The sequence below is a fragment of the Artibeus jamaicensis genome, unplaced genomic scaffold (genome assembly GCF_021234435.1).
Source record: "Artibeus jamaicensis isolate MK-2021 breed Jamaican fruit bat unplaced genomic scaffold, CSHL_Jam_final scaffold_660, whole genome shotgun sequence".
Classification (NCBI taxonomy): Eukaryota; Metazoa; Chordata; class Mammalia; order Chiroptera; family Phyllostomidae; genus Artibeus; species Artibeus jamaicensis.
In genome coordinates, this window is record NW_026522052.1 from 2,214,666 (window position 1) to 2,227,137 (window position 12,472).

Sequence of the window (12,472 nt, forward strand, 5' to 3'; positions counted from 1 at the left end):
TTTTCTCCTCTTAGACAAGAAGTGTAAAATAGGAAGAGCTAAAGAAAACTTCTACATATTGTATAATATAAAACAATATTTTAGAACATTGACATTGTAATAGAGGGGTTTATATTGTAGGATCTAGGGCAAAACATTGAACCTCTCTAGGTTACAGTTTCCTCCTCCTAAAGTGGATTTAAAAATGCTCATCCCTTAGCATTGTCATAGGAATTAAATAAGAAGATAAATATTAAATAGTTAATATAATTCCCGGTTCATGTCGGTGCCATGATATTCAAGTTCCAAAGGCTTAAAGAATGTCAGTACCCGAGTTCTACGCACTTTGTGTCCGTCACACACACGAAGCATGGGGTGCAGAGCAGACGGCTGACACAGGGCGACAGTGCCGAAGCAGCGACCCCGCCTGATCCCAACAGCCCTGCTTTCGCGTCCCTTTGAGGTGATTTCATAGGGGCCCCTAACCCCTCCAGGCGGCCGCTTTCTTTGGCTGTGAAATGGGTTGATTTTCATTCCAACAAGGGCTAGCTAATTAGAGCGGACTCTGCAGCTCCTGGGATCTAAGGCCCTGGAAAGTACTGGGAAAAAAACAGGGCAGATGCGTCATCCAATGGCCTGCCTGGCCTGGGGGGTTCATCTCATCCAACAACCCCGCTTCTCAGAGCTCCGGCCAGCTCCCAGTACAGGCACTGGCGAGGAGGAGGGTGAGGGAGCGGTTCCTCAGGCCTCAGTGGGGCCGAAGGAGAAGCCGTTGCTCCAAGGGAGCCCAGAAGCTGGGGCCGGAGAGTGTGGTCCGGAGCCCCAGGACACGGTGCAAGGCGTCAGCAGGAGCCGTGGGCAGTTGAGGCCTGAACGCTGTGGGCTAGGTGCTGCAGGGTCCCATCCTCTCCTAGTCCCCTTCCGCGGGCTAGCTGCTACAGGGTCCTCAAAGATAGACCCCCAAGGGGCTGGGTGCCCCCTTCCCCTCCTGGACCTGGTCCCTGGAGCCAGGAGCACCGCCTCTCAGGCCTGGACTGAAGGCTGTGCCCTCTGCCTTCTTTTCTCTCTGAAAGGGCTGGTGCACGTTTTGGCCAGGGCCCATTACAGTGCGGCTTGCTCCGATACTTCCTATAACAGACCCGTCCACTGTGCTCGGCCCGCAGCCCTGGTGGTGGCCAGCTCGGCTCTGCCACATCTGGGGTGGGCCACAGTAAACTCTGGCCACAGACCAGAGAAGAAGCAGGTCGAAAGTCCAAGGGAGAGCCAGGCGGAGGGAGGTGTCCGCGGTGTCCGCGCAGGTGGTGAGTCAGGAGGGCAGGAACCCCGCTTCTGCCTCACTGTCTGCGTGGCCACTTCCACGCGCAGTGGTGTGTATGGCCTGCAGTTTCGAGCAGGCGAAACCAGACCGGGAGGCCAGGGAGAGGAGGAAAGGAGAAAGGAAAAAGGGAGGCAGGAGGTGAGAAGGGAGAGGCAAGAAGAATGTAAATACAGGAGAGGGGTGGGGAAAAGAGAGGGGGATAGAGAAAAAGAAAGGGAAGCAGAGTGCCTGTGAGAGAGAAAAAGATGCAAGAGAGACGTGGAGAGGTCAACGTGAGAGCAGAGACAGGGCACACGGACAAGGCCTCATCCCCTCGGCTCCTAGCTGGGGTGCCCCTGATTTTGCCCTACACAGACTCAACCCTACACCATGCGCCCTGCAGTCAGCGTGACTCCGCTCGCCCAGGTCCCCTCCGGCCCCGAGGTGCAGCCCTGCCCGGCCCCTTCCCCGCGGCGCACCCCAGAGCTGGGAGGGCGGGGGCGAGCCGCGAGGGAGGGGCTGCGGGGAGGAGGCAACCGAGTGGTTCCAGCTCACTCTATTTTCCCCCTTCTTTCTCCACTGCTTTTTCTTTCCAAACAGGGAAAAGTGCTCCACGAGCGGTAGAGTCTTTCCGCCTCGCTTTTCCCTCCCCATCCCCGGTCCCCGCTCCCGTCTGGGCGCCAGCTGGTGGGGCGCGCGCAGAAAGCCCGTCTGCGAGCGGGAGCGCGTGGCGCGGGGCCGCTCCCGCGGCGGCACATGGCCGCAGTCATCCCGCAAGCCTCCGGAGGCGCCGCGCCCAGCTCGCCCGTGGTCCGTCGGCTGCGCCCCGCCGCCCCGGCGCCAAGCAGAGGCTGAACGCGGAGGTACCCGGGCCGGGCGTCGGGATGACCCTTCTCCTGCTCCTCTGGCTAGGTGAGTGCCTCGGGACAGGCGGGGGACCGGGGGACCGGGGGACCGGGGCAAACACAGCCTGCGTCCGAGGACGAACGCTGGCTCCGGATGGTCGTGCCCGCAGCCCCTGGAGTGAGGCGGCCCCTCAGTCCCGGCCTCCCGGCTGCGGAGGAGCACATCTGGCCACTCGGGGCTGGAGGTGGTTTCTGGTCCAGCTGGGCTGTGACCGTTTGGTGGGGAGGGTCTTCTGGGGGGACTGATGTTCAGTTTTAGGAGTCTGCGGGGAAACTAGAGGATCGGGGAAGGAAAGGCTTCTTCAGGAATTTTTGTGCCAGGTTCCTGCGGGGTTGGGGGGCGGGGATAGGTTTTTGTTTCAAACAGACGCCTCCAGGGCCCAGATTGGAAACAGATGTGTTGAAGGGTCAGCGGAAGGGAAGGGGGAAGAGATGGGGAAAGGAAAGGGGCAGAGCACCCGGAGAACCAGGGAGGTGCAAACTCGAAAATGACCCAGGGAAGGAAGGAGAGGGAAGGGACAAGGATTGGAAGGGAGGGACGAGAAGGGGACTATGAAGCACAAGAGCAAGACGGAGGGAGAGTGAGTAAAGAGAGTGGGAAGAAGACAGAAAAAATGGAGTGGGAGAAAAGAGCAGAGAGAAACAGGTTCCAGAGCAGAGAGAACTCGACCCTCCTGTGTGTCCCTTCTGGGTGCCACCCAGGCAGGACTCTGGGAGCCTAAGAGGCCCTAGGGCACAGATTCCTCCCGGCGGAAGCAGGCAGGTTTGCAGGAGCCATCAGGACAGAACACAGCGAGGAGTGTGCACCAGGGGCGGACAAGGGGGAGGTGTGATTATTGGGATGCCAGGGAGAGGGAACGCGGGCAGGGACCGCAGGCAGGAAAACTGAACAAAAGCCACAATCTGCACGAGCAAACTCCGGTTTCACCTGGAGATAGGACCAAAAGTGAGCGGAGTTCAGAAAACCAAAGAGCCAGCCTGTTGGGGTAGAGTGAGCCCTACCCTGGACACCAGGCCGCCAGAGAACTTGCCCTGGTTTTGAACTGACTAACTGGGTGACCTTGGGCAATTTATTTACTACCCAGGGCTTCAGTTTCCTTAGCTCCAAAACAAGACTGGCAGGTGGTGCCTAGGTCCCTCCGAGGTCTGACAAGCTAAGCAGCCTAACATCCAAGGAGGTTGGCAAGGCCTGAGGTCTAGAAACCCCCTGCCCCCCAAAAAGGTGAAAAGGCCCTAAAAAGTCACGCTGAAATAGCTGTCTAGAGAGCTCCCTGTCTCTCTCTTTCTCTTTCCTTTTTTTTTTTTTTGAAAACCTCACAAACCAACTGGGCCATATGCACGCCTGTCTAGGTCAGCCTCATGCCTGTAATCGCCCAGGTGAGTGGGCTGCAGAAGTGGACTAGCCGGAACTGTTGCTCAAGGAGGCAGGTGAGGGGCCACTGTTTTCTGAGCCCTTTTAGGTACTGCCAAGTACTGCAATACTGCTCCTGTGCACAGCTGGCATGTCTAGAGAGCACCTTTGTCACCTTTACTGGCCTCCGCCCTAACCGTCCAGTCACCAGATGTGCAGTGGACTCAAACATCAGAGCTGCCTTGTTAAAAACATCTGGGATTTCTTAAGTGCTTATCATGCCGAGCACTTTATATCTTGCTGATTCACTTTTTCTGTGTGCCAACCCTATTGGCTACCCGCTTTATTATTCCCATTTTGAAGATGAAGAAAGCAAGGTAGAAAGAGGTCAGGTAACCTGCTCAAGACCATCAGCTCATCCTTAGCAGAGATGGGATCCGAATGCAGGCTGTCGGCCTCCAGAGACTGCTCACAAAACCACCACACTCTACCGCCTCCCGTCACTGCAGAAGGACTCCTAAAGGTGTCCTCTGTTGTGAGGTCCAGTTTGGTCCAGTTTGGTCCTCCGCATGGAGCCGGCGATGTCCTGTGCCCCTGTACAGTACAGGGGGTTTGGGGGAGGGGACACCAAACACCTTGGGCATTGTTTATAGTGGAAAGTGAAAGGTGACTTTGTTTCACCAGGTTAGTTGGGATCAACTGGACTTGATGATGGTTCTTGGTCCATGAGAAAGAGGAACTTGCCGAGGCATGGACCAAGAGGTATCACTGATTCACTTCCCGTCCTTACTGGGTTGCTATGTGTAATCATTGCGCTGGTGGGAAAATAATCTGTCTCTATGACAAAAGCCACCCCTCGTGATTTCTTTCTTGATTCTGTCTTTATGAATTGTTACAAACAAAAGGCCATGTACAAAGAGGAAAGGTGGGCTGCTGACTTAGAATTCTGCACAGCCAAAAGCTCCGCATTCACACCTACTGTTAAGCTTTGCCACAGCTATGCCTTTGTCAAACAGATTCATGACATCCCAGCTCTAAGTCCATGAGCCAGTTCAAGTAAGAAGTCACAGAGAGGATGAGCTGAAGGACAGGACGAGGGACAAGGCAGGAGACGGGAGGGGAGGTCGGTGAATCAGAGACAGGCATCGGCAGAGAATGACCCCAAAGGAGTGCTCTGCACTGACATCCTGTGTGAGTCGGAGCCCTCGGGGGAGGGCGCCCGTGGGCTGGAAGGTCCTTATTTGTGAAGTGACCCTGGGCCATGGTATGCCTGGGCACTGTTTAGCAAAGCCAGGAAGAAAAGCTGCAGAGTTGCCTGACTCCTGAAATCATCTGCTGGTTCATTGAAGGAACAGTTAGTTCCAGGGTTGCTTCTGGTCATCACTGGCATGGTCTCTGGCCTCTTTTTTCTTGAGATTGCACAGTATTGGAAGGGACTCGGGAGGGCTGAGTTCATAGTCAGAAGAAGGATGGACTTGTTGACTCCTTGTTTTCTGGACCTGCCAGTGAATCAAATCAGACACCTGCCTCTCTGATGTGAATGAAAAATTACTACCCTCAGCCCTATGGAGAAGAGGGAAGGGGACTTCATGGGATCCCCAAACCGCAGCCCTTCCTCTGACTACCACCCCTCAGCTCTGCCCCTGAAGCTCAGGTCTTCATTATTCTGCCTGAACTTCTCTCCTGGACTCTGTAACAGCTGCCACACCGCTGTCCTGCCTGAACTCTGTCTCCTCCATTCCACCCCACCCCTGCCCCACACATGGCTACCAGGGTCACCCTGTAGCACAGCTGCTGCAGTGCAGAGAATCGAGACTCAGAACCTGACTCCCCTGTCTGGAGAATGAAGGTGTGGGGATCTCAAGTTCAAAACTTCTGTAATTCTGTGATCTCACTCCCCTCTTCCATAAGCCTATCATCTCTACTGCCTATAATACTGAGCACAAATACTTCATTCTCATGTCAGAGATTTCATAGAATGTCATTCCTTTCCTCTTCTCCCTATTCCCAGACAACTGTCCAGAGAACCTGGACTTCATCTTGTGCCCGAGACATGTCCCCTGCTTCTTTTGGTTCTATGCTTCTGCTTATGATCGCCCTCCACCAAAGATGGAGCTTGCCCCAAAGAGGGCAAGCTCCCGCATGGACAGTGAGTGTCCCGTCCACCTGGGCTAAAGGCTGGTGAACTCTTTGTTAAGATAATTGGGTACTGGAAGCATTTGGAACATTGAAAGTCAAGACAGGTGAAAGATCTGGAGGCTCAGTGCTCCGGGTAAGATGGCACAGTTCTGAGGAGCCTGGCTTTCACGCGGCTTGTTTCTGTGCTTCCTGGTCCATTCATGCAAAAGCAGGAAAGGTGCTGTTTTTTAAATTATATATAGAATGTTACATAGAAGGCTACATAGAATGCCCACACATAGAATGGACAGACACCAGACAGCATACTGCTATACAAACTTACTTTGTTTCAGTGAGTGTGTTAGTGCCAGGTTAGCGATAGACTTTTTCATGGAAACTCGTGCCAGGGTGGGGAAGGAGCTTCGTTTCCCAGAAACTGCGTTTAAGGAAGGCTTGAGTGCATGGCCCGCCGGTCTGCAATCTGGCGACAGGTGTCAGGAGGGGCCTGTGTCCTTGCCTCGTCTTCCCAGGTTGGCAATGATGGGTGTAAGAACGACGGATCCCCGGTAGGCACGTGTCGTGTCTCGTCCTGTTTTTGTCTCGTGCTCGGCCGAGTGGTGTACATATGCGTGTATTTGAAGAATGTGCCTAATAATGACATTGTTAAAAGGTAAAGTCGAAGAGGGTCAGAGATGGGGAAAGGTAAGAGATGATCTAAACTGATTGTTTAGAGAGCTTTGGCGGAAGTTATGCGGCGAGCTTGGTAGGAGGGCGGAGACAAGAACGCATTCTTTGTGTGACTGGACACAAACAGAAGATGTGTGACTGGAAACAGAAAATGCTGCTCCCTGCTTTCCAGCTCCCACTGAAGCTCGAGGATCACAGTTGCTCTTCAGAAGCTTCGGGTAAATGAGCTAAATGCTGAAGAATTGGCATTGGCTTTTATGTTGAGAAATTGCCTGAAAAATAGGGCAGATGTCGTAACATTTCAATTTGGCCATCGTAACTGAAATCTTGGAAACTTCTGTAATGTCTTGTGTATTTAGGAGAAAGAGAGTGTACCCAAAATCCCAACCACGTGAGTGAGTGCCCAGAAGAAAGTGAAAACTCAGTGGCTGTGGCCCCTTCGTAATTTTGCAGGGTCGTTCTGGGCAAGTCACGTGTCCCTGAGTCTCAGCTTCTTTCTCCGTAAAATGAGATTACTAGCTAAGGTTATTGTTACATTCCCTATACCACTAACAGTCTCTGATTTTTTTTTTTAATTCTGAGACTTTGCAGACTGGTCTAGCGGTAGTTGTGATCAGGAACACATGGGTGTCACCATACTTATCTGGTATTTTCAGGCACTTGTCCACGCATGGCAGGTGGTTACCTATGATTATCAATCCAGAGAGCTGACCACCCAGTGTGAGAGCTGTAGTGACCATCCCAGAGCGGCACTGTGGCACTGTCAGCCGGGGGACCTCATTCAGGGTCAGGGTGCATGGCCAGAGACCCCCGCCCAGGAAGCTAAGTAGCTGAAACACCGGAAGGACCTCATCCTAAGGAGAGTTGCCTCCGAAACACCCCAGGGCATGGACACCCAGGGTGGACTTCAGCACAGAGGGTCCGTTGTACGAAACAAAATTAAGGCATAATTTATATATCATAATGGGTACCTACCAGGTATGCAGCTTAATGGGTTCCTTGCATAGATTTGAACTTGTGGTTGGGTTTTGAAATATGAATTATGTATTATTAGTTCACCTGTAGCACTGAGAGAGGATTGTATGGATTATTATGATGGTAGAATTCATTGCTAACATTTGCACAAGGTTTGTCAGTTTACAAAATATGTTACCATATCTTATTTTATCCTAAAATCACTCTTGGAGAGCAGATGTCATTATCACCCCATTTTACAGAGAAATAAACTGAGGCTTACAGAAATGAAGTGTTTCTGCAGTCCACCCTGTTAACGAACAGCTGAGCCAGGACACTCACCCAGCATTTTGGGTTCCAAGACCATTTGCTTCCCATTCACCGCGAGGCACATAGTTCTTCTGAAATGGAGGCCTCTGTGCTACCAAGAAGAGAGGGCAGGCTGAAGCAGACGCAGGATTTACAGGGTTTCAGGGAATCAGTCCTACAGGGAGAAACGGAACCCTTGTCCCATCCCCCCTCCCCTTCCACTTCATTCAGTTGGTTAAGAAATGGTGTGTTTGGGTTAGTGACTCCTGTTCATATCCCAGAATGACTGCTTGTGTCAGACAGGAACTACTAATTAATCAGGAGGCTTTGTGGTTGCCAGGGTTACTGCTGGGCCGACCCTGCCCTGCACTGGAGTCGGATGCAGGAGCTCCCCTAGCAGCACACAGTCCTGTGGGTGGGGCCACGTACGACTGGGCGGGACTGCTCTGCCTGTTGCTTTTCCTAGTTAAATTCCTGTCTCCAGCGGTTTTGACTTCTCCTCCGCAATCCCCCGCCCCCAAATGCAGACTGCAGCAAAAAAGAAAAACTTTGGTTATCTGAGCTTCTTAACTGTCTGGATTCTGGAAAATAAGTTTATTTCCTTTGACACCATAAGGGCCACAATGGGGAAGAAGGCTGAAATCAAATCACCTTGATTTGGTCAGTGACAGTCGGGTCACTGGGCATGTGGCCTGAACTGGGGGTGATAAGACTAAAGACGCTTTGCTTGCGTGGAGATCAGGGAGAACGCTGTCTCCTTCAGTCTCACGCGGAGAAGGGAGAATGGCTGAACATTGTCAGGCGGTTCCTCCATCAGCCAGTGTGGAGTATGGGAGGTTCTCCTGAAGCCAGGCAATAAAGGGAGTCTGGAGGGTTCAGGCGGTCAGGGTGACAGAGGACAGAAAGGGGGGGGGGGACCAGGAGGAAGAGGAAAAAGAGGAAGGTGTAGCAACAGCAACAATAGAGGGTGAGAAAGCTAAGCTGAAGTCATTGCCCGCCTGTGTTTACAGGGCAGTTTCTCTGAGCTCATTCTCTTTGCAGAGCACAGGGCGGCTTCTGGAGCACCCTTCGAGGATCCGTGTGAGCACTCACGTGTGCACTATACCTTTACCGCCTCGTTCACGCACTCTCACTCACAAAACCACGATGGGAGGGAGCTGCCGTCTATAGTTCAGGCCCTGGGCTAGGCTCTGAGACTCCGGTCATATAAAAGGCAGAGTTTCTGCTGTGCCACCTGAGAACACCCAGTGGATGGGACGTATTTCTAAAGAAGGAATTATGAATACATGAAAATGCCGTGATGGGGAAAGTACCCAGGTTTCTCAGGGTCCCACGGAGGCAGCCCCTTCAGCATCTCCTGTCCTGTGCAGATGGGGCGCTTCCCCCCCCCCCCCGGAAGGGCCGTAGGACTGTGTCTGACACTCCTCCACCCCTCACAGCACTTGCACATTCGGACGGGGTGTTGATGGATCGCGCCCACCATCGTCAGAACTGATAGTTAAGTGGTGCGTGTCCTGGGCATTCAGCCAGGCGCTTCCTGGAGGGGTCGAACCTCCCGATGGCCTTGCCTATGGAAAGTTATGGTCTCATCCTTCATCACAGCCTGCCAGCGAAATAGCTCCTCCAATTTTCTCATCCCTCGTGAGATGTTTTTAAAGAGAGAGAGAGGGATATATCAATACATTTGTATCTCTTAATTACTAAGCATGGTGGTCTATTCATGCAAGGTTTTAATGGTGCTCGTCCACACAGAAAGCAAATAGGGTCAAGCCAAGAAGGAATTTTCTGTTCTAGAAGACATCCATAATATTGAATAGAGACTCAGCTCCTCACAGTCCTCCTTTTTCTTTTGTTGGGTGGGTGTGAGGGAGGGAGAGGATCAAATCCCAGAGACTTCATTGCTTAAATTTAGGCTTGGGTTTGTGGCGATCGTTCAGACTGGGAGCAATAAGTCTTCTAACCCAGCCTCTGTCACTTCTCATTACTTCCAGTGACAGTTCCAATTATTTCCAATCACTCTTTGAGGGGAGAGCTGAGGGCACATAAGGCTTCCATGGATACTTGTGCCTGGGTGGGTGGGCCAGCCACGCAGCAGCCTCTGTAAGCGCCTGGCCCCCAGGGTCCTCAGACTCTGACTGAGCCACTTCGTGCTCTTCATCATCGTGTGGCCTGGGGCCAGTTACTTCGCCTTCCCGGCTGGGAGAGGCTCAGCCTCCGGAGGGTCTCTTTGCACTCATCTGACCTCCTGGTGTTCCAGAGCAGGGCCAGCCTTCAGGGCCGCATCCACTGCTGCCTCTCCACCCTGCAGATGACTTCCCAAATGCCCTTCAGAGAACGTCACCCTGCTCTGGGACCCCAAGGATGGCATCTGTGCCCAACTGCAGCTGCTCTGGAACAGAAGTCATGTGTTGTGGTCCAAGGCCAGCGGTGCCCTTCCAAGCAGTGTCCCAGGTGGACGGGACACTCGCTGTCCATGCAGTGTGTGGACCTGCTCTTCTAAGGCCCTGCCCTCTCCCCACCCGTTCCCTGTGCCCACCTGGGCTGCCCCAGCTGGGCAAGCCTGGATGGTTCATCTGAGCTTTTGCTGTCAAGTCCTGCGTTATTAAGCACCAACTGTGTACAAGGCACTATGCTGAGGACTTTCACAGGAGTCATTTCTTGTATCCCCACAGTGAGCCATGAGGCAGGTATTATTATCCGTAGTTTGTAAGTCAGGAAAGTGAGACTTCAGAGGTAAGCTGTTGTGTCCTAAGGCTGTACCACTGGAATATAGCAAAGCAGAAGACTGCAGCCGAGTTTGCCTCCTGCCTCACCTCTGATCTGGGGGAAGACGAGAATGAAGAGACAGACAAATAACAGACACGTGGTGACACCCAGCGGGAGGCCACTCAGGGACCAGATCCACCTGGTCTGCGAGGGGTCTGCCTGGTAAGGAGGTGCAGGTTCCCGCATTCGCCAATTTTCTGGCGGTCATTTATCATGACCAAAATTAGACCCCAGTGAGCCCAACACCCATACCCAAGATGTGTTGAGTTATATTCCTTTTTAAATTTGGAAGGAAAGGAAAACCTCAAGGTGAGAAGAAAATGTTTGTTTTTTTCCACTGACCCGAACAGCCAAGAGCACAATTTCCCTCTCTGTTAAAAGGGGCCAAGCTGCATGTCCCAGATTTCCACAGACCTGGGATTCCCATTCCGAATGAATTCTTGGGCCAGGCGGTAGGGTCTGGGTCCCGTGGTCCGGGTCTCCATCTGCTTCCTCTGGTGGAGCTCCACTGCCCTTGCTCCAGCCAATAGCAGAGAAGCTATGGTACCGCAGCGAGCTTGGGCCCTCCCACCTCTCCACCGCCAAAGAAGGAGAGGCTGGAAATGGGGCCACCTCTCTGCAGTCACCTTCTCTGCTCCATCGCCTCTCACTCTCTGTCCCCGGAGTCCTGCAGCTTCCCAAGCTCTGAGGAGTCCAGGTGACAGCCCCTCACATGCCTGCCACTTTGGCTGACCTTCCTGGTGCTCTTTCTCTCTCTGGGCTCAGTAGGGACTTCTCTCAGATTCTTCACTAAGTGAGAGACAAAAGAGGAAAGAGAGACACAGAGCGAGAGAGAGCAAGACAGACAGAAAAAGACAGAAACACAGACATAGAGATACACACGGGGTAGAGGGACAATACAGAGACAAGAACACACAAAGGCAGGAGAGAAGAGCAGACGGTGAGCACCCTGCACCGCTCATTCCTCACACACCGCCTCTTTTCCTTTCGACCCCTCTCCCCCACTTCTCCAAATTCACACCCTGCAACCTGGACCCAAAACTCCCTCCTGAAACGTTTTGCTGGCGGCAGTGCTCTGCCCGCACCGGTCTGCCCTCAGGCCTCCTGCCTTGCTTTATAACACCTTCATGCCTGGACCCTACATTCCCCATTTGCCCGGTGGCCTCTCCCCACTTCTCCCAGAGGAGCTCCCACCCATCCTTCAAGGCGGTGGGCTCCTCTCCTGTCACCCTCAGAAGCATCCCTGACACATGCAGGTGCAGAGCACCGCTTACCCGTCTGGTCCCGTAGCCTCTTGGGCGGTTTTTGGAATAGCTTATGTCAGGTTATATTTTTGTCAGGTTGTCTGTCTTTCCCATGTGAATGTGAACAGAGAGGACAGTGTGACTTTGTCTGTGATACCAGGCCTAGTGGCTGGCACACATTAGACACTCGAAAAATGGATGAAAGAGGGAACACGTGAACAAGCAGGTTAGTGTAAAATGTGAGCGTATAAAAATAAAGATGACCTCTACTACAGTATCCAGTGTCTGTTACGTCTTCCTAGAATATCTCTTTAAAAACGTTAAATCTATTGGGGTGACATTGGTTAATAAAATTAAGCAGGTTTTAAGTGTACAGGTCTATAATTACATCCATCTGTTGCACTGTGTGATCACCACCCAGAGTCAAATCTCCTTTCTTCATGAATTCGGCCCCGATTATTCTTTCCACTTCCCCCCACCCCTCTTTCCTCTGGTGATCACCTTGTCGGGGGTCTATGAGTTTTTGTTTGTTGGTCTTATTTGTTCATTTGTTGCTTTCAGTTTTATATCCCACATATGGGTGAAATCATATGGTTTTTGACTTATCTGTCTCACTTATTTCACTTAGTGTGATATTCACAAGATCCATCCACGTTGTTGCAAATGGCAGTATTTTATCTTTTCCTATGGCTGAGTAGTGTTTCCCAGTGTATGTGTTCCACATCTTTATTCAGTCACTTGTCAAAGGACATTCTGGTCGTTTCCATGTCTTGGTCACTGCGAATAATGTTGCAGTGAACATAGGTGTACGTACATATATCTTTGTCCAAATTTCAAAACATTTAAAATTTGTCAGCAAATT

The 12,472-nt window shown here is 52.2% G+C and overlaps 1 protein-coding gene across 2 annotated transcripts in view; it reads left to right on the forward strand.

Annotated features, from left to right (window-relative positions):
• The first annotated feature begins 1,173 nt into the window (after positions 1-1,173).
• Positions 1,174-12,472, forward strand: part of CLMP (CXADR like membrane protein) — a 103,216-nt gene continuing 91,917 nt past the window's right edge. The window contains exons 1-2 of one of the 2 annotated variants that reach the window (XM_053659426.1): positions 1,174-1,280; positions 1,877-2,188. In XM_053659426.1, the coding sequence (XP_053515401.1) occupies positions 2,161-2,188 (28 nt within the window). In that variant the 5' untranslated portion in view covers positions 1,174-1,280; positions 1,877-2,160. Of the gene's footprint in view, positions 1,281-1,527; positions 1,721-1,876; positions 2,189-12,472 lie in introns of those variants that run through there. The other variant, XM_037138298.2, reaches the window with a different exon arrangement.